The sequence below is a fragment of the Fulmarus glacialis genome, unplaced genomic scaffold (assembly GCF_000690835.1).
Source record: "Fulmarus glacialis isolate BGI_N327 unplaced genomic scaffold, ASM69083v1 scaffold17283, whole genome shotgun sequence".
Taxonomy (NCBI): Eukaryota; Metazoa; Chordata; class Aves; order Procellariiformes; family Procellariidae; genus Fulmarus; species Fulmarus glacialis.
Genome location: NW_009202476.1, coordinates 22564 through 45228, shown reverse-complemented (window position 1 = coordinate 45228; position 22665 = coordinate 22564). Strand labels below are relative to the sequence as shown.

The 22665-nt window shown below is 45.0% G+C and overlaps 1 protein-coding gene across 1 annotated transcript; it reads left to right on the top strand.

Annotated features, from left to right (window-relative positions):
* Nucleotides 1-22665, top strand: UBASH3B (ubiquitin associated and SH3 domain containing B; the record flags this gene model as incomplete). Its single annotated transcript, XM_009574310.1, has 13 exons — nucleotides 1-93; nucleotides 679-865; nucleotides 1393-1591; nucleotides 3814-3983; nucleotides 6173-6381; nucleotides 13000-13135; nucleotides 13534-13654; nucleotides 14616-14738; nucleotides 16572-16664; nucleotides 17413-17557; nucleotides 20500-20606; nucleotides 21564-21673; nucleotides 22528-22665. Coding segments are annotated over 13 exons (1831 nt in total), but the record flags the coding sequence as incomplete, so codon positions are not given.

Genomic DNA, 22665 nt, shown 5'->3' with positions numbered 1-22665 from the left:
CATCACTGAAGTATTCTTTTTATTTTGTTCTGTCTTCAGACAAAAAGCACTGGCATCGACAGGTGGAAGAAGTGTTCAAGCAGCATGCGACTGGTTGGTATGAAGTAATAAATGTTAAAAAGAGTAAAAGAAATTAGTGAATTTAATGTTTAAGATTTTAGCCATTAGAATGTGGAATTTTTAAACAGGGACATTATCTGAAAAGCACCAGCAAAATTAGTGAGACATTATTTAAGTGCTGTAAATAAGCAATGCAGAAACAAGCCTTGTCCGAGAGAGTTTGTGATCTCGAGTAATAGCAAAAAAAGGTGGGAGAAGGGAACCACTACTCTCTCCACCCTAGCACCTAAACAGAAAACTGAGACCTGCCTTTTCAAAGATGTTGAGCAATTTCTAGTGCTCTCCTCCCTGTGTTTTGTACACTGAAAGTCAGAAAGGTAGAAGCAGTGACCCAGGTTATATCTTCAGAGCCTCAGTCTGAAACTAAAAACCCATTTTCTGTATTACTCAGTAGTGGTAATGGCTGCAAGTGAGACAGTGCACCTCTCTGCCTGACCTTCCAGAGCTGACTTTTTCCATAAAGGGAGAACAAAAGGGAGTGAGGACAGGGGAAGCTAATGTTGCTGAAAAAAAAAAATGTCTTTATCTGTCAATCTAACATTTCTTTCTCCCTCTCAGGCTGTTCTCCCATGTGGGTGACCCATTCCTCGATGACACCCTGCCTCGGGAGTACGTCCTCTACCTGCGCCCCACCGGCCCCCTGGCTCAGAAGCTGTCTGAGTTCTGGCAGCAGTCAAAGCAGATCTGCGGGAAGAACAAAGCTCACAACATTTTCCCACATATTACCCTTTGCCAGTTCTTTATGGTAAAACAGAGCTCCTCTTTCCGTTGCCTTTATGCATGCATTCATGAACAGCCCTTGCCAGGTCCAGACTGGAGACGTTACACGCTTCATTCAATCGCTGCAGAAGAGTTTGTGCTCAGGAGTTCAGGGGGGGTTATTACCAGAACCGCCTGATGCCTGGGCTTGTTGAGGAGGTAATTGGTTTTTAAGCGGGTTATTTTCAGGGAAGAGCAGCAGCAGAAGACAAATTCTAATAATCTCAAGTGATTGTTAACATGAGAATAGACAGTGTGTTTGTGGGGGTGAGGTTAGGAAGGTTAGTTGGGGATAGCCGATCCTGCTTTGAGGACGAGGGAGGGGCAAATGATTTCTAAACATACCTTTTTCTATGACCCTGTGCTTTTTCTCACTGCATAACAGCAAAGATAGACCATTCACGCCCATGCATCCAAGCCTTTCCTTTCTCTACTGAGTGCACTAGAGAGCTAAGCACAGGCGTAAGGAATGATTCTCCACCTGAGAAATGCTTGTCCCGTTTCCTTTGGCAGTGTGAGGACAGCAAGGTCGATGCTCTCACTGAAGCTCTGCAGGCCACCGTGATGCGGTGGAAATGCAAATTCCCTGCCCCTCTGCCTTTGGAGCTCTACACGTCCTCAAACTTCATTGGGCTTTTTGTCAAGGAAGAAAGTGCTGAGGTGCTCAAGAAGTTTGCTGCAGACTTCGCTGCAGAGGCTGCTTCTAAAGCAGGTGAGTGACTACGCTGGCAGTTACAAAGAGCTCACAGCTTGGTCAAGGCTTGGGCATTTTCAGAAACCGAAGTTTTGATGGTATGAAGAAATGAAGCTCATGAAGCCAATACCCGATTTTTAAAAGTGGCCTGAAGGCTAAGAGCCCAAGAGGAATACCCCACCAGGTGCTTTGGGTTTCAGCGCTTTTTCAGTTGAAAGATCACCTCACACTTAGTCTCAAGTGCTATCTCCTGAAAGGGAAGTTGACATTTGGTGGTTCCTTAACCTTTCAGATAGGCACTCTGGCTGCAAGGCTGAGCATTTCCTGCTCCACTTGCTACCTCAAGCCTTTGTGACAAAACTTTTCTCAGTCATGTAAAGGCTGTGTTGGTTTTTTTGCTACGTTTCTGAGATGCAAACAGGGCTCTGTGAGAAGACCTCAAGTACCCTGGCAACCTAGGAGGGAACCTTTTCCAATAGCCCTATCTCAGTACCAACACGGCTGGCTCCATTGCCTGGTCCTCTACTGCTTCTGGAGGGGGGAACCCGTCAGGAGCCAGGAGGGGGGAGATAACCAGAACATCTCGTGCTCCGATGCTCTCTGCTACTAAATGGGCTCTCCGGGTGTCCTCCGATTACCTCCAAGCTTGGAAGTCAGAACAGCATCGGAGCACTATAATAGCTCCCTGACTAATCCTCCCACCCTCTGTCGCTGTAGTGCTCAGCTTGGACTAGTCACAACACAACCGGTTTAGTCCTTCGTTATCACAGGCTTATCCTGCAGTTTAAGTGCAAGATACGGCAACTTCTGAGTCCCTGGAGTGTTTCTGTGCTAGACAGGCACCCCATAACACCATGCAGAACAGCTAGAAGTCTCTGCCCCTGGTTCAGAGGAAGAGATGCAGACGTGTCGTAGGTTCGTCACACCTCTGCAATGCATTGCTTTCACCTGACAGTGACCTAGAACTTTTCTTCCCTTTAGAAGAGGGAGGAAATGGCTGTTATCTTTACAAATGCACATTTTGGAAGGCAGCAACAAGCACGGAAACATTAGGCGGGTCCAAGCACTGCTGCAGCCACGTAAGAATTGTGTAAGTGTTCCCCTGCACAGCGTGGACGTACCCTCCAAACCAACACAGTCAGAAGGAGCTGCTCTTAGCCAAAAAACACTGACCCAGGCATCAATGGCTCCCAGCAAGCTTCTACCCCTGTGACTACTCCAATTCAGACAAATTGGTTCTTTCTTAGGGGAAGCCAATTGCTGCATTGCAGCCCACAGCTTGGTCAGGTTATCACATTAAAGTCTCTGGGGCTTTTTCGGAGATCCAGAGCATATTTTTTCTTGCTGGTCAAAAAAAAAGATGGATGAGCTTGCAAAGCTATCCTTGGCTGGCACTTGGAGCCAAGTCTCTGAATAGTGGCAATTTTGACTGAATAATCAGTCAAATTTAATTGCAATTTTTGGTTGAATAAGCAAGAATAAATTACATGCAAACAATCTATCCTATGATTTCCACATCTACTGGAAGAGTCCCAATATTTCACATACTTTCACCTTTCTGCTTCCTGGAATCTTTTCCTAATAAAGATTCTTTTTCTGCAGGATCATTTTGAATCATTATCATATCAATGTCTGTTTCCACAATTTTGGAATACCTTGCCCTCAGTGGGCAAACTGGTAATCCAACTAATGTCCAGGGAAAAGATTTAATCTACTCGCCTGAATTTGTAAATCCCATGGATTTGTAATTGCTGCTGTGGGAGAGAGCATAGAGGAGGGAGAGTAAAAATTATTATTTTTAACTTGCTTATTTTGTGGAGATTCTCATCTACTAATTAAAGAAAGGACACCCCTTTCCTGGGAAAGTGTCTTTTTTGGCAGAAGACCCAGTGGGTTCAAAATTACAATAATTGTTATCACACCATCCAGAAACCCGTTGTTTTCTGAATACGAATGAGTTTTGGCAGTTTGGCAAAGATGCCTTGTCTACCTGGTGTGACTTAGGACTGAATCAGACCACAAATCTCTAATAATTTGATCCAAGGTGCAACATATATAGGGAACTCACGTTTGTCTTCCCCAAAGCCTTTTCAGAAACCGCCCTGCAATTTGTTCCACTTGAGCTATCTTTAAAAGTTCAGCTCCCAGTTCCTGTTCAGAGGCGATAGACGCTCTTACACCTTCAAAAAGCTGCTAATCTTGACAGTCACTTGTTGTTAACTGACATCTTCTCGTTGCAGATGTTCACGTGGAGCCACACAAGAAGCAGCTCCACGTGACGCTGGCCTATCACTTCCAGACCAGCCACTTGCCCACACTGGAGAAGTTAGCACAGAACATCGATGTCAAGCTGGGCTGCGACTGGGTCGCCGCGATATTCTCCCGAGACATACGCTTCGTTAATCATGAGGTAAATTTTTGGAGCTTGTTTCAGTCCAAAAATTAAAAAAAAGAGGACCTAGAAGAGTTGCAGGCTGTTTTAGCTGCATTTGCAGCTTGAGAGTGCGAGCTGAATGAGGACTCCCATGTCCGCTGCTGAGAGCTGCACAGATACACAGCGCAGACTACAGAGACATTAAGGAATTTGCCTCAGGTCCCACAAGGACCCAGAACATAGATCTCCCACATCCCACCAGTCATCTTAATAAACAGACCATCTTGCCTTTTTTTGCTTTTTACTCATACGGTCTAGACTTGCTATTTCACCCACCTCATTTCTTGCAGGAAGCATGTCCTGCTGGATTAATTAATTCTAACAATGATTCTCCTCTTAGCTCAAAGTAAGCTGGTCTGATCTCTCAAGAACCAGGCCAGTATATTAACCTGATCGCTATCCATTTCTTGTGTACAGACTTGACATTATTATTAATCACAGCATTTAGTTTCATCATGTAAGAAACATTTAACCCTCATGGCCTATACTTCAGTTACTCATATGGATTCTATAACAGCAGTATCTAAGTGTCTTAACATAGTTTTCTCAATAATGTTGTTGTCCAACACAATATACTGAAAAAAAAATATTATTTTCATTTTGTAGATTGGGATCTTGGGCATAGAGAAACCATGGGTGAGATTCATCTCACCTCCCTGTAAATATCCCCAAGTTAGACCTCGTAAGTCTGAGCCAGTCTGCGGCTCCCTTTGCGCTGAGGCTCGGTGCGGAGAAACAGGCACCTCCAGAAAGTGAGTCATCTGACCCATCCAAGATGTCTATCTCAGAACGAGATGAATCAGCTTCTGGGGGAGGGAACCTCCAGAAGGTGCCTACTCAGGCTTAAGTGGCTAACTAGACTCCTAAGGTTGGGGTGATTAACGCCACCAAAGTGCATTGTCCAGAATCAGACACAAAAAACCTGTGGCAGAGTGGGAAAAAGTTATTTTAGTCCAGCACACGATACACCACAGAGTAAACACATGCCAAAGCTTCTGGAGAGCTGAAGTCTCTCGTGCACAGCGCTCTGACCCAGCCCAGGCCGTGCTTCCCATGCGTGACAGCCTCCTTTCCTATCCAAAGAATCATCTTGTCCTTTAGAAGCTGCAAGCAGTCAACACTATCACTGATTGCAAAGGGAGTTGCTGATGAAAACCAGCTCACATCTTTGCATATCTAACTTCAGGCAGCCATGTGTGAAAGTTTTGGCCTTGTGGTATCAGGTGACAGTGACTAGTTTCCATCTTCCTTTGAAGATACCACCAATAGTTTAGGAGGATTAGTAAGCAAACAGGCTGACACCATCAAGAGATCAGAGCTGCTCAGCAGATTATGGTTTTTCTTTGTGTGATGCCATTGCAGAAGTTAGGCTTGGCCAGGAACAATAACATGTTTGTTCTCCTTTTAAATGGGGGACTGCTGTAGCCATTTCTGAGGAAAGTTACTGATAGACGTTTAATATGTGTGGATTCCTCATGCTCCAGTGAAGAGAAGATTACAGAATTATACTCACTGATCTTTTCCCCACCTTTTAACTTAGTCCTGTTCATGTTAGGAAATACAAAGAAAACAACGTGGCCACATCCCAGTATTTCTCACGACCTGTGTTTTTTGCTGTGTGTTCTCGTGAACAGTTTTGAGAGCAGGGTGTCACAGATTCAAACCTGTTAGCCTCCCAACAGTGTCTCTGCCTTGTCTTCAAAAGCAACAGCAACAAGGAGAACTGCTCTTTCAGATCAAGCACGAGTAGGTAAACCAAAAATGGTCACTGACCACTACAGCTGTGTAAATTCCAGGTCCCAATAAGAATTCAGTTCCATTTTTAACAGGGAGCTTAGATTTAAGCACACGGTCATGGTTTTGCTCGCTCTAAAAAATCATCCCCCCCTTTCCCTCCTGGTTATCAAAGACAGGACTGGAATCAAAGAGGAAAGAAGGAGTAAATACCAAGAAAAGCTTTCCAACAGCAAAGAGTGGGAAGTGGCAGGAATTCCCGGAAGGTAAAGCTTTCCTGGATAAAGCACAAAGTGATGCATTACAAGGAGAGCTGTTCACACCTTGCTAAGGTTAAAGGTCTGGTATGGGAGTGCTCCTGCCCCACTCTGCTAAAGGTTCCCTTCCATTAACAATCCTTTCATTCATTTGTGCTTCTGTTTCTCCCCCAGACTCTGCAAGTGATCTATCCTTACACCCCCCAGAATGATGATGAACTGGAGCTGGTCCCAGGGGATTTTATTTTCATGTCCCCAGTGGAACAAACCAGTACAAGTGAGGGCTGGATTTATGGCATTTCCCTTGCAACTGGCTGTTCTGGGCTACTGCCTGAAAATTACATCACGAAGGCGGATGAATGTGGGACCTGGGTGTTTCATGGGTAGGTAAAGCTGCTCAGTCCAGTTTCTGTTGCTGTAAAAACGGGGCTCAGCAGCTGGGATTTCACCTGGGTAAGTGAAGAGTCTCCCAGGGCTGCTGAGAAGGTTGCTTGGGGGAAACATACTGGCACACAAAGCCCCATCTCATAAGCAAAGGAAGAGCAGATGCTATCCCTGTGCATGGGATTAGAGGACGATGTGATTTATTTAGCTAAGATGTTACAGCAACTATTACTCATACGACTGCTGCTGCTGGTTGATGGAGCCAGAGCAGATGGCTGCCGTAGAGCCACTGCTGTGTAGACACCTCTATGGTGGGACTAGGATAAGGAAGGTTTAAATTTGAGCATTAATCTGGGAAGCGAGAGCTGCTGTGTATAATTCCTCAGGGAAAAGGAGTTGGGATCAGAAATGTTTCTTAAGATACTTAGCAAAATTTTCAGCAGCAGTTAGTTGCCTGCCTGCTCTTGGCTTCAGTGAGAATGCAGACCTTACGTTTTGAATAAGATTATACCTCATGCCTCTTCATTTTGATGGGAATTAGTTAAACACCAGTAAAAAACTAGAGCTTGAGGGGTGAGTCTGGGCACTTCTGCAAGGCTGTCTGCATCTCTAAGCACCAAACACCTTTGACAAATCTGGAGCATAGGGAGTAGTTTGTATGTAAGAGCACAAGAGGACAAGGAGAGGGGAGAGGCACGTTCCTGCCTGCTGCTTCCCTGCTAAGCACCATGCAGGTACAGAAGTTTGATTACGGTCACACCAGCAAGCAGGTTAGTTACAAAGGGAAGGGATGGAGATACAGAACAAAACACAGACAGTTCATATTTCAAATTTCAGTGAGCAAACATGACCTGTGGGGAGGGTCTCTGAGCATTCAGGGAAAGCATTCAGTAACCCATGTCAGCACAGGACAGCCAGAGGAACTGACCTAACTCGGCACTTAGAACCTGATCCAACTCCTCCTCATATCAAGCAAAACACAGGAAACAAAAGAGGAAAAAGGGCAAGCAGTCTTTTTCTTTGTCTGTGACTTTTCAGGCTTAACACATGCAACGTGGTGAATGACAGACGGAGAGCAGGCACAGGGCAATCATAGCTTGCAGGCTGGCTTCCAGATGTGACTGCCACTGACCACTGCCCTTCTGTAAACCAGCACTGGCTTAGCCCTGAGTTCTCCCCAACCACAAAGTCCATCAGGCAGGGACAAGCATAGCAAAAGATCACTCTTTAACCCCTCTTGACAAAACCATCTATTCTTTTCTTACCTGCCCTCTGAGAAATGCACACCACTAATAAAGGGCTTTCATCCATATGTTAGCCAAACAGAACAAACCTATCTATACCGAGTCTGTCACCACCAAACTCCAACTCATCTTCCATTACGAGGAAGAAAACCTCCTGGTTACCTCCAGTAACCAGGGCTTAAAGAAATTAAAATCAAGACACGTGGGCAAAGTCAATCAGAGTGTTTGCATGAAGACAGGACTTAATCCAGATCCTCCAGTGTGCAATCCAACCAGACCATCCTTTCTTCCCCTAAAATTTGCCAGCCAAAATGGTCTCAGGTCCACATACACTGCAGCAGCCTGCTCTAGTGGATTCTGCTTTTTTTTCTTACAGTCCCTAGAAGGGTTTTGAGGCCTAGAGACTAGCATGGGAAAGAATTACTATTGCAGCAGCAACTAAAAGGAAAGCCAAATGTTTTGTAACTTCAGCATCTCTGCCTCCAGACAAGCAAAGAAAGGAAATGCCCCTTCCCTGATTACTGCTAAAGACTATAAATCATGAATTGGAGCATGCAATATGGAGCATTTATCAAAAACATTATTACATACCCGGAAACAGTCTCATTTTACACAATGGCTTCCCGCAGGGAATATTAGGTTACAGAATGTCATTTGGTCAAAACAATATAGCAAACGAAGGATAACCTAAGCCCCACTGCTGTCTAGGCCATGGTATTCACGGTAGAGAAGAACGGTGCCATGGTATTCACGGTAAGAGAAGAATGGTGCACAGATACCTTCATTTCATAGACATGAAAGTAAGCATGGCAGTACTCACCGGGACTGCAAGAGAACTGCTGCGGTGCAGGAGGTGGGACCCAGCTCACGGTGTTGGGACCGAGGCTGCTGTTGGTCAGCAATGCTGTGATCCTGGGCGCTGGTTTGTACTGCCTCTGTGTACACAGCCATGTCCTGTTTCATCCCTGCAGAGGAAGAAAGAAATAACAGCCATGGAGCTTTCCCTCCTAGTCACAAGAGACTGCATTCTTCAAGTGAAAATCATGCATTATTGAGATCATCATGAAAATACAGCTCACTCTGGGCTGCAGCACCCTGGCTATACCACGCAAGAGATATGACAGGCAAAATGCTATTCTGGGATATTTGATCGAATTTTTAATACAGCAAAATTAGATTGCTAGTTCCTGCACATTTCACCTGAAAAAGGTTTCCCTGTTGCATTGCTCAAGTGAGGCAGAAGCTGAACTGTGACTTCCACAGGACATGGGGTTTATGGCTAATATCCAAATAGTACCTCAAGACCTCTGCCCGGCACACAGACCTTCCTGGCTAGCACTGTACAAACATAAAAGAAAAAGATGTCCCTGCCCTATAGTAAGGTCTGTACCTCAGCTGCAGACCAACAGGCTGCCACACTAAGACAAGATTGATGATCTATTTAATAAGGGAGAACAGGCTTTGCCTTCGGGGCAGAGTTACTACCCATGAAACCAGGTTGTGTCTTGAGAGACTCCAGGTCCGAATCCTTTCCCTGTCTACTAAAAATAGGAATGGTATCACTTCTATTCTGCAAACCCCAAGGATTTTCTGTACACCTAAACTACATTTCTTTGCTGGCTGTGGCACATCCCTGCATGATTTCTTCTCATGCCAAGGACTGGACCTGCTGGGGACAGTGAGGCAAAACATTCAGTCTCTGATCAGTGCTATAGATTGGAAAATAATTGAAGACAAATTGCTTCAGCATCCCACACAACGCAACCCAGATCCTAAGTCTGTGTAACCCAATCTTGCCATCCCCTCAGTAAGGGTACTCGAGCGAAAAATAACCTTTCTGAAACAAGCACTGGACTCTCCTTTGGGGAGGAACCGGCTGTGTTTGTATCAATGACAGGAGATCTGTTCTCACTGATCCTAGGAGGGGACCTGGCCATAGTTATGTTAAAAACAAAATACTTCTTCCCCTGTATGGTATCAAGGTGGAAATCGTCTCCTGATAGCAGCAGAAGCTACTGGTGAGCTGAAACTACTTGAATGAATCCAAACTACAGATCCAGTATTAAAGATATATATGTCTATCTACCTTAAAAGCTCCCCAGCAAACTGCTTGCAGGGTATTTTCTAAGTTGCCTTTCGTGCCTGAAAATCAGTGGGCTACCAAGTCAAAAGAAGAAATTCTCCACCCTCAGCACACAGAGCCCAGAGGAATTGGGAAGCCCAGTGAAGGTACAAGAATTTACTTGCCCCACAGAAGCCACAAAAACCAAGCACTCAAGACCATGGGGCTCTCCGCATATGCATGTAAAGGCATGTGGCAGAAGTAAGTGTGCTATCTTTGTATCTGTGGACCCAGCATCACCCAAAAGCTAAAACTTGTGATGGTTCCCTGCACTGCTTTTCCATTACCAGCAAAGCCAGAAATAGTCACCTCCTCTACCCCAAAATGGATAGAAGCGCTGTAGATATTACACAGCAGTCTATTTCAGCTCCCCGTGAGATGCCAAAGCTATTCTTTGCCCCTTTAATAAGCCTGAGAAATCAGACTTGGCACAAGTAGCAGGGGGAGGAAAAACAGCCCTAATTTTTCAAGCTATATTTGGGCCTCAGTAGGTTTTTTTCCACTCTGTCTTCCTCCCATTCTGCAACAATGGCTGGTTCATTTTCCCCGGGGATCCCTCTCCTCTAGATAATGATGAGTGATGTGGCAGAGGAGTCTTTTCCTGCACAGAGCTGAGGACTAGCGCTGTTGTGCCATGACAAAGACCCTTTCTCCATCCTCTGCTGCAGCATCTCCATTCTTCAAGGGGCCTTTCCTGACTGGGAGGACATTGCCTGCAGGGATGCAGCAGCATCACTGATAGAGCAGTGAAGGCAAGACATCATCCAGAAGACAGGAGATGTTGTTGTCTGCCTTCAGTCTCTGTTTGCCAAGCAGAGGAACCACAAGCCTTTGGGAAAAGCTTCCAAACAATGACCTATGCTTAGAAGATGACTAAGCTGAAACAGCTTCAGCAGTTTCTGTTTTCCAGCAACATCAAGGAGATACCACTGAAGTCAGGCTGGTGGCTCTCCTCCAGACACAGCAAGATAGTATGCTTTTGCCTCTGCATCATTCACAGCGAATCCTAGCATTTATAAATAGATAGTACAGTCCGTGGCCTTTTAATAAGGGCTTAGAGAGACAGGAAGTCTCAGAAATTGTGCAGCAGTTCCTGGGGGTAAAGGGAAGAGGGGTAACCAAACAAATCCTTAGTATTCTCCAGGCCAGCGTCCTTAAAAGACTGTCATATGGGCAAAGCAGAAAAGGTCTGAGATAGGATGAGGGGTTGGAAGCCACAACACTGATGTAAAGACAGAGAGCTCAGGCTCAAGATCCACTTTGTACAGCAACAGAGATGGGGCCTAGCTAAGAAATTCAGATTCTTCTCATATTGAGATGTTCAAGTTTTCAGGTCAGTGAGGATGTATCTGTGCTAGCTGCACCCGCACTCCAAGCTCCACTTAATACAGTGATAAATGTCTGTTCATGCTCCCTGCTCAGGGCTTAGCTGCCCTGGGCTTGGCACACACTAACGCACTCGGGCAGCTTTTGGATCAAAGTTGGCCTTATCCTGCCAGCTGGAAGTGTGGTCCGAGTGTACTTCTGCCTGCAATATATGACACGCATATATTCTGAGGAGGAGGGTTAGACATGATTTCTCACCACAGCACCCAGTAATATTTCCCTCGGCTTACCTGCAAAGCTGTCCTGCCTACATTTAACTCCTTTTCAAAATTCACCACCCCTGTTGCACCTCAGAGTCGTACCATGCCTAACTCAGAGGTATTTGCTGCCCTGACCTCTGATGCTCTATCTGCAGTTGGGCAATGAGCTCCTCAGAGAGGAACGGTTCCTTGGAGCAAGCCCAGACCTTGTTGAGAACTCACTATGAATAAAATAAATACAGTTATAAGAATCTGTAAACCTAGAAGGTCAGGTCTGAAAGAGTAAGAGCAGGAGGCTGGAGAGGTTATCTGCTGCCAGAGGGCTGTGCCCATGATGGCTGCTGCAAGGCTGCTGCCTCACGCTGCCTTGATGGGGATGGGAATCAACAGTGCTGTCCCCGGCACGGCTGGTTCCCACCTCCTGCTCCCCTTCCCTGCCAGCACTTTTCTGCATGGCGTCTTCACCTCACCGAATAAGACAGTAACTCAGTCTCATCCTTGCACCCTAATTCCACCAGATAAGGGACCAACATCAGGACCAATAGTGTGGTATTTTTTTCTTCTTTAAACTGGTGCAAATCATATGATCTCACAAAAGATCAGTTCTTTACAAAAATGCAGATGACCTATTTTTGTTCCACTGGTAGAGGCACTTGGTATTATTTTAACAGCTATGAAAGCCCTCTGAGATTTTATCCTAACTAGGTGCTAGTCAGGAAGCAACTTCTGACATATTTAAGGCACTGAAAAGTGCAAGCAAAGGCAACTATTTCTGTCAAAGTAAATGACCATCTACATTAATTGACAACGTTTTTTTTTTTTAATGACTAAGCAAACGTAACCCATACAATGTAACCGAATCAGCAGAGGGTCACTGCAGCTCCTGTAATTGCCTATCAGAGTTTACTCCCGAGGGTCTTAGTCGAAGTCCTTGAACGTCTGGCCATAAGAGCTTTATACAGAGGGACCATCATTACATAAGCCCCTTGAGGGAGAATGGGATCTATTATATCCGTTTGGCTACACTTAACAGGAAGCACTAGTGAGAATAAATTTCCACTGTAGATGGGAAACGGAATAGACAGTACTGAAAAATGTAGAAACAACAACCCAGAGTGAGTGTGCCATGTCCCTACCAGGGGATACAAGCTATTTTGTGCACAGGAACCCTGAAAACTGCCCAGCATGAGAGGCAGGGCTGCACTCCAGCTTTCTATTGAAGCAATAGCTGATGCCACAAAGGTGAGTGCAAACTCTCTGTAGCCATTACTTTCCAAACTTTGGTCCACAAGACCATGGTAAGTAATGTGCAGCTGGTTCCCAGATGATGTTAGTGAGCATCCTGTGGCTGCGAGGAAGGTCTTGGCATTTTCCATGAGAATATTTGAGGGCTGACAGAGCCTCGCAGACTAAAGTTTGGGAACTGTTGTTCTGTGAAACTGTTTCTAAGGAAACAGAAAGCCTATTGAGATGGGATTTCTCTCTTCATGTGTGTACATCACCTAGCAAGGTGCTCTTAGGCAGCACTAAAATACAGTAATAATGTAATAACATGACAACAGTAATTATCATCAGTTCCTGAAGACTACAGAAATGTCCTTACTGCAGCCAGAGTGCACGAAGTCCAAAGCATTCCCAAAGCCAACACCTTTCTATTTTTGGCAGGTCCTACTCAATTCTGAATACTACATCTTCCCCATCCCTTCAAGCCTTCACTGACGGAGCTCTGGAAAGAAGACAGCAGGAAGACCAAGGACCCGGGGATGCGGGGCCACTCACTATCATCTGCCAGAACGTGCAGGTAGGGACCCACACACATATATAAATCACACACAGTTTTAGTGGCAAGTTTCCAGCAACTGGGTTTTCCCCAACAACTTATCCTTTGGTCTCCTTTCACTGTCTGCATCAGAAGTTACAAGTTAAAGTTCTCTACAAGCTTTTGAATGACACGATTAACCACAGGCACAGACATTGCTGTCCCCAAACCTGCTCTTAGCATGGGGTGGCAGGGCCCCATCCTCTGCTCACTTTAACAGTTTTACACTAGCATAAATTTACCAACTTCAGAAGAGTTTCCTGTACCTGCATTTGCATTAGGGTAAGAGGTGCCTGGTCCTGACTCCCGTTCGTAAATCAGATCTCAGAAAAACCTGTGCACTTTCATGAAGGTCAAACATCCTGTAATTTTTCTTCCAGCCCCTGAGAATAACCAGCCAGCCAGGGCCTCAGAAACGCTGCCTGTTTGTCTGCAGACATGGGGAAAGGATGGATGTCGTTTTTGGGAAGTACTGGTTGTCACAGTGTTTTGATGCCAAAGGTGAGTCAGCTCCCATGGGTCTCTCAGGCTCTAGGTTTAGATGAAGGAAGGAGAGTGGCCACTGCCTGGGGCAAAGCTTAGATGGAAGTTGTGGTTTCCTAACACAAAACATTGCTTTGAGCAGTTACGGGTGGCAGAGCACCACAGTGCAGAGCTCTGTAATGGTAGGGCTGCAGCCAGAAGCGGAAACACAAGCCAGGGAGTAAATAATACATTTGTTAATATTTGGGAAACTATTGCAGGAAAGATTACATTAAAGTAACATTGCCAAAGAGCATTTTCATTTGGAAATTAAGTCATGATGTTAGTAGTCAGTGTCCAGTGCAAATATCTACTACCATCAGGAAAACCTTTTGCACAGCTGGCTCTCAGTCCTAAATGAAAGTAACACCACTGCAGGTACAGTTCAGAGTGCCTTTTGGGGCATAAATTGGAGTTTGCAACCCACTAATATGCTTGAGTTTCAGACTATAGTTAACAGACTATAACTTCAGGCTCTGTAAGCATTAGAGCTGATTTTATTTAAATTTATCAAAAGTCTTTTTTCTATTCAAAAAATGCCAATATCTTGTAGTCAAAATCGTTGGGAAAAATGATGATTTTACAACTACCTTCTGTCTAAATTATGTTTGAAGAGCTCTGACATTTTAGCCTCCTGTAAAAGTGTGACATTTGAGGTTTCATTTGTTGTGGGATGAAAATTATTTTCCTTTGGGGCATTAAATCTGTCCTAAAGATAACTTTAAAAACATTAGCAACATTCTCTGCTGATTTTGAACTGATACTTAATTTTGTCAGATTCCTGATAGTTTTACACGGGAAAAACTGCTTGACAGCCAGGTCTAGGCAGCACCTGCAAGGTGCGGACATTGTGGTGAAAGAGGGTAGAAACATGCCTGATGCTCTCTGCCTCTCTCTGATCAAATAATTCCAGCAACTGCTTCTAACCTTTCCCTCACAGGAAGGTATATGCGTAGTAACCTGAATATGCCTCACAGCTTACCTCAAAGAAGCGGCGGTTTCAGGGATTATGAAAAAGACGCGCCAATCACCGTGCTGGGCTGTATGCAGGCAAGGCTTGTTGGTAAGTTGTCCTCAGCAGACAAGAGCTTGCCCAGGAAGCTTTGCTATCTTCCTCCCACACACCCAGCCAGAGAAAGAGAAAGTGCAAGGCAGAAAAAAATGAATTGGGTGCTCGGAACTAAGGGGATTTAGACGTTTCAAGAACCTTTGCAAAGTCCCTTCACCTTCCCCAGCAAGACCCCTCTTTCAAAGGAAATCTTGTCTCCTTCAGCTGCTGCAGCTGAAGAAAAGGCAAAGCAGAAAATCTAGGACATGGTATGAAATCAGAGCCATCAGCAGTGAGGTTGCAGAGCATTCACTACCACCCCGTAAACGTGCCACACTGGAAGATGCTGTTATTACCAATGTTGCTGAGAAATGCAGCAGCGTGATGGTAACCTCATGCAAAATATGCTTTTTCCTTGACTTTGACAATCTTAAATTTTGACCTGCAGTTTGCTACACCAATATACTTTTATCAGCCTGTCTGGCTTTATGTTTATGTGGCAAAAACACAGTCCAAATTATTTCCAGTGTTCTCCCACCCCACCCCCATCCTTGTCCCTGGCTTCTGAGCCTGTTGGTTTGTGTAGAGACAGAAAATTATTTGGTAGTCAAAGAGCACATATTGAGCATTGTGATTAGGGGAGACCAGCCCCTAAAAGACATGAGCTTCAGAGAGCAGTACTTAGCATTTTCTCAAATTCAAATCTTTAGAGTACTTTGTGTTGGTCACATTCAAACTAGGGCAGCTAAAATTATACTTGCTTTTTAAACAAAAACAAATCACTGTACAACAACAGGATGCTGAGACTCCCGGCCACATGGCATCAGGGTTCGCAATATGCACATAACAGAAGGCGAATCTGGGAGCAATCACAGCACACTTTGCTGGTATCATTAAATGGGTCCGAGTACGCAACTGCATACATGACCCAGACGCCATCAACCTGCCAGCGCGGCTGCGGCATGCCAGCCATCTGCAGGCAACTGCTCCCTGCTGCAGCGGCACAGACTCGACCTTGACGATTGCCGGAGCCGTAATTCCTCTGACGACTAAAGCAAACAAGCAGCTTCCATGTGACGGAGGGCTGTTAGATGTGCCGCTCCTTCTAAATTACCCCACTTCTCTCAAGAGATTTATAGATCGGTTTGACATGGTTACAGCCATCATTAAACATACGAAGTCAAGGTTAATAACCCCTTCTTGCTCCCACTTCTTTGTCCTGCCTCTTCAAATATAACAAAAATATAACTCTCTCTTACTACAAGTCTGTGCAATGCTGCGCAGATTCCTGTTCTCATTTGGTTCCCTTAGGCATTGCAAGAATATTAATAACCCTAATAGTGGAGTTGATTCTTATCTCATTTTCTGTGATCTTCCACCTGTGTAATGAAATGGTAATTTATACTAGCAAAGAATCGAGCCAATTGAATTAAGCTGGGTTTGAGTTAAGTTGAATCATTCTGATTTACGGCTTATAAATGAAATGAAATTAAATTCAAGCTCTCTACAATTTTTCTCAGCACACTGTTTGCTTTTTGGCTAAATCTAAGAGAAGCAGAAACTAAGCAAAAGCTGGGGGGATTGCTTTGCATACTGGTTAAGTACCTAGATGCACGTGGAGCAACACACACAGAAAAACGTATCCTGGTTCCACAGCTGTGCACATCACAGTGCCCAACACACCACTGAAATAAAATACGATGGGTACACGTATTTCCCAAAACACAAGCAGTGCAGCTGGGAAGCTGCTTTAGCTCCTTGCTGGGTGGCAGATACCCTGCACGCTGCTGTTGCTGTTACAATGCCATTTGTCTGGTTTTATTCACGGGTGTTGCAACTTGCTTGCAGGTGAAGCCTTGCTAGAAACTAATACCATCGTAGACTACATCTACAGTTCCCCATCCCTACGGTGTGTACAGACAGCACACAATATCCTGAAAGGTAAGAACCCAATGAGCAGGAAAGACTGCATTCTCCTTACTTTCTGGGAAAAACACTGCCAACCAGATAAAAGGGAGCCTGGCATGGGAGACCCAAGTAAATGGTAATTTGGGGTGAGGATTATTTCCGTGGGAGTTTACTTCCCACTAGCGCAACAATGTCCGTAAGGAGCCGTTTTCTAATTGCATAGTGTGACAAGTGCTTAAGCAAGCGACGTGCTGGCCCTAACACCAGCTGCCAGTCAGGGTTGGGTTTATTCCCCACCCTGCAGAAGCCAGAGGTGCGTTCAGGATGGGTGGACACATCCAGCTCAGCATGCCCTGTGCCCTTGCCTGCTAACGCTCCTGCAGCTGCTCGTTGCTGCGTGCTCCCACAGCAATTGCTACTACCAAGAAACTTGCTACCCCCAGTAAGAATAATTTACTGCAGAAACTGGGAAGGGAAATAGTGATAGAGGCATGAGATGCCTTGGCATTGGAAACAGTTGGAAAACAGCTCCAAAATACAGTCACGCCTAGGTTCAGTGTATTGCATGTAGCTGCCGGCCAAAGGTTTACATTCCCTGGCATATCATATGCCAAGTACATATATTAAATACTTCATCTTTCATACCTACTATTAATCAACTGACTGCTTAGAGGAAAAAAAAAAATTTACAATCAAACTGAAGTATTAAAGTTGCAAAGTCTTGCTGCCTTCCTCCCCAGCTGCTTTCACTGATATCTGGTCTCCTTTCTCCCTTTTCCAGGTATGCAACAAGAGAACAACCTGAAAATTCGAATAGAGCCAGGCTTGTTTGAATGGACCAAGTGGGTCTCTGGGAACACATTACCTGCCTGGATACCCCCCGTGGATTTAGCTGCAGCTACTCTAAGCGTTGATACAACCTACAGGTAGCAGAAAGGGGGGTGAGAGGGTCTTGCATTGCTTTTTGGCTTTGTTTTTGAAGAGCAACACTCTACTGAGTTTTTAAATTTAAGCAGTGACTTAAGAAAGAGCTGCTGAGGCTCCCAGAATAAACTTAGAGCAGGCTCGAGGCTGCTGTGTTGAACATGACCTGAGAATGCCTTATTATAAACCAAATTTCCCAGATCACTGGTAAGGTCCAGCTATATTGCTGATCATGGAAGTCCTATTTCCAGTACTCCTTCTGTCCTGGGCATCTTTCAGGTGTCCAGGAAACCCTCAAAGTATTTTTGTTTGGTTTAACCCTTTTCCTAAAATTTAGAAGTTTGGGCTCAGCTAACAGAACTAGTTTTGCTGACTCAGTTCCCTGACCATCGTGTTCATAGACTGAACCAGATCCTGGGCTCATTCACACGTGCCCTTCCATTCCCCAGAGGAAAAAGCTTGTCTGTCTTTCTATTATGATTAATATGGTGATGGATCTTAATTGTAAATTTTGCAACACCATGGGGAACATGTTTACATCTGTCAGGAATTCAGGGTCTCCTGTGGCATCAAAATTCAGAGGTTTTCTATCAAAAAGCTAAACCCTAAGCATTTATCACTTCTCAGCTATTACATCTGAAATGTTTTTAGTGGAAAAAATTGCAGGTTTCTGACTCAGGTTTTCATGGTATTCAACCCAAAAACAGTTGGTGAAAGCAAACAAAACAAACATCTGGTTAAAAAACATTTGAATGGCAAATGGATAAGCACCACTGATCCTTCCTCCCACTTTGCAGAAAAGGGAAACAAAGATAATTCGCTCAGCTTTCAGGGTCCCTGACAGAGCTGCTCCAAAAGCGCAGAGCTGACCTTCCCAGGGCTTGGCATTTTTGCCAGCCACCCCTGTGGCTGCACAGATTAGTCCTGGTGCCTAGTTAGGCTCCATATACTGAACTCGTGCACTTGCTGCCAGCCTCTGCTGCTTTCCTTTTATCCAGCCACGTGGCCGTACCTCTGCGTTACCAATATCATTGCCAACAAACACCGCGGGGCTGCTGGGAGCAACCTGCAGCCTGAGTCTGGAGGGAAACTCCAGATTCTTCTGACTCCCCAGTGAAGCATCCCAGCCGTGGTGCCCTCCAGCCTAACACACAAATGCTTTTTACTGTAAGCTGCAGAGCAAAAGGCTAAATAAAGCCCAGCAGGAACAGTCATGTGGCAAAGAATAGACAAGATGATCTGTTCGGGCTTCCTACTCTCAGATTTATGATTCATTTATACAAGCCAAACTCAAAGAGCTCCCACAAAGAAGGAAACTCCAGAAAGGTCACACGGTTCCAGTTCTCCACCGCACCTCCCTGCTGAAATATCTGTATCACTATGACTTCTTGCAGAGACTAGCCCTTTCTATCTAGTGTGAGCCTGATCACCATCTGAGCAATCTCAGATAAAACCAAAACATTTATAATACACACATACTATATATACACAGGAGTTCCACCTACATGGGCTTGGTGACAAATATTTTGTGGCTGGGCTTTTGTGGTTTATGTTTCCCAGTGTCCCAGTGCACCCGGGTGTTCAAGAACCCTCAAGTGGAATAAGCAGCTGAAACATTAAGAAGAAAAACAAGAAAGAAAATGTTAAAAAAAAAACCACCTGATTTTTTTCATACCTAATTATACCATAAACGACTTGTGTTGCATCCTTTTGGTCTGCAGCTAAAATTCCAACACTCTGAGGGTATCTAAATAGAAGTTCTAGCACTGTATTTATCCCTGAAATGGTATCACATGGCTAACACTCGGCAGAGCAGCTGGACCACAGGAGAGTCTCTGCTTCAGCAAATGCATGCCTTCTGGGAAGACCGTAACAAATATTCTCAGCACAGGAAAAGAGCCTGCTCTTGTGTGGTCAGCTGGGACACAGCCCTCCTGGTGCTCTCTGTCTCCTATCACAAGTGTAATTCCTGTAGATATATCAGATTACTGGATGGAGGGAAAAGTTGGGTCTTTTCCTTTGCACTGCAGCACGAAAATACAGCCTTCTGCTTCCTATCCGTTGCTTCTCTGTGCGTTGTATCAACCTACTCCAGCTGATACAATTGGCCAGAGTCCCGCCAGGCAATTCACTGAAACGCCCTGGCCCGGGAGGAGGCCAGCTAATTCCAGGCATTTCCCAGCAATGCAGCTTTACAGATGGCCAAAGCAGCAGTTTGCCTCTGCCCTTCACCATCAAAGCACGAGCAGTGAAGAGAGCCAGCATCCACCTTCTCCACGCTCCACATTTCTCCCTGTACCTGCCCGGTCTCCGCAGACAGACACAGATGTTGTCAGTCCACCCTCTAAGCTGGAAGCCGTGGTAGCACAGTGCAGACCTCAATCTGGCAAAGACGGCTTGGGCGGTGGCTTGTCATGCTGCTTGACCGCACAGCTCCCAGCCAGCAGAGCCGACCCGCCTGTCCGCAGGTGGCTGCGTCGACACCGTCCTCGTCCTGCTGTCCCTTCCTGCTCACCCACTCCTGCTGGGTACAGATTTTGTTCTCCTGCCACTCACTAACTTTATGTGGGTGGGCGAGCCCTGAAATCTGCTAATCAAAGGACACATGCCTAAATAAATGCAAAGTGGCATTGTTATTGCTGCATGCCATTGCAGAAGTAACAAGTATAATCAGCATGTCATATGCTGCCTGCACTAACTGGTCCACATTAGAGGAAGCAGTTATCTTTTTTCCCAGCTAACTGAGGTATCTTAATGCAGGAATGGTAAACATCTCAGTCTTGAAGTTTGAAAATCATCATAGTCGTCCTGACACAAGATGTAGCTCGGGGGATTTGGGGAAGTAGAACAGTTAAAGAAACAGATACTTTCAGATGAATCATAACTTGCACTTAAAACTTCATCACTTCTTCGCAATTTACCATACTTGTTTTTCTGCTCACAGACCTCATATTCCTGTCAGCAAGTTAGTGGTTTCCGAATCTTATGATACATACATAAGTAGAAGCTACCAAGTAACAAAAGAAATCATCAGTGAATGTAAAGGCAAAGGTAAGTGCTACAGAGGGGTGAAAAACCAAGACAGGCTCTCTGGGGCGTGAATGACGATATTCCCGACCAGTCTTTCCCTCTTCAAAGAGATGAATTCCCATATCTGAGTCTCATCCCCTCTCCCAGAGACATCGAGAACTCCAGGTTCAACTGTATGTGTCAGAATTATGAGTTGAGATACGCTCAGCTCACGAGAAAGGTCCATAAACTTTAGTAGCAGAAGTATTTTAGGGATCTCTACCCAATGCCAGCTATCTGTTTCTCTAGGGAATAAATAAGCCATTTGCACTCTGCTGTCTGGTACCAGCATCAGATGGGGCATCTTCCATCCCCTATCTGAGCTGCTCTTCTGAAATATATACCCATAAAGACAGTAGAACATTTCTGCAAACACAATATTCAAATAAAAAAATCTCTAGCTATTTTTCATTCACCATATAGGAATAAGATGTTTCTAAGTTCTGATGATTTCACTAATTTCATTTAACTGATCCGTTTCTACATTCTAAACCTTTTATTTTAATAGTTTGCCCACAAACATCGATAGCACAGTGTGACATTGGTTGTAAAGGATCTTGGAAATAGAAATCTAAAGCAATTGCTGTGGAAAAACAGCAACTGAAATTAAAGTGCTTGTTTTAATCAGAATTAATTTGGGGGTAAAAGAAAAGTATTTGCTTCACAAGAAGCTGAAATCTCCCTGGAATTCTTGTTTTCTTCAGAAAGCCATTTTAAAACTAAGTAGCACTGAGTTAACCATTACCCTGAAAATTGAGAAATGCTCTAAATATGTTACGAAACCATGCTTTTTCCCCCATGTACACGTAGTTCAATGTGTTGTCACAGGATAAACTGAACCCATTTTGAACATTTTAAATGGTTAGCTTCATCTTGGGCACCAGTCCCTAAACCTGGCTTCATCCCCCTCGTCAGCCTACGTTTCTTACTTTATTTCAGGAAATAACATCCTGATAGTGGCACATGCATCCTCCCTGGAGGCTTGTACCTGCCAGCTCCAAGGGCTCTCGCCGCAGAACTCCAAGGACTTTGTACAGATGGTCCGAAAGGTAATTACCATCAGCAAGGAGTAAAGCTCGCTGGCTTTACAAAGAGAAAAGAAATTTGCAATCTGCTTAACCAGGCAGAGGACACTTTGTTCCTCCCGTCTGATTGTTCTGCCCCTTACTGAGTTTCATCCATTTCAGAAGTCATGAGAGTAGAGCAGATGATTGGTTTAAGAGGCTTTTCTTAATGTGTCACTTCTGTAACAGATAGCGTGGGATCACCTACAAATGGGCTTGCAGTGACTCTGCTTTACGCTTGTAGATACCGGGGCTGTACAGAGACTCCCACAGTGCCCTCCAGTGCCGAAAACACCCTAACCACAGTTAACTAACAGGGCACTTCTGCCCTACAACACTTTCCCTTCTCATTTCACTCTAAAGAGCTTTTAATGGTCAGGGAAAAGGCCTGAAAATTATAATGGGGTCTTCTGCCTTCATTGCTTTACTCCCGCCCTGGCATTGTCCACTGCCAGCCTTGCAGACACTCGTTGGGATATTCATAGCTGATACTTGATCTGAGGACACCTGAGCCAGAGTAGCATCCATATTTCTCCTCCATAGCTGTGCTGGCCTTCAGGGTTTGGGACCATGTCAGCCAACAGGACATCTCTGGTTTGAACTGGCCCATATTTAAACTACCTTACAGCAGCATCATCTGTCTTTCCCAGTGTTTTGCACGTACAATGGTGCACAAAATCTGGCTGTCACACCTGAGTCCTACGATCGTCTTTTGAAAATTTTAGAGAAGACAGTGAAATGCTTCAGTAGCACAGCAGGACTTCAGCCCTTAGGGGAGCTCCCTCCTTGCACAGCTCGATCCCTGCTCATTGCCTTTATTCCCATCTCTCTTCACACAGATTCCATACTTGGGGTTTTGTTCGTGCGAAGAACTGGGAGATACAGGTGTTTGGCAGCTTACGGACCCCCCCATCCTCCCTCTCACACACGGACCAACTGGAGGCTTTAACTGGAGAGAAACCTTACTGCAAGAATAG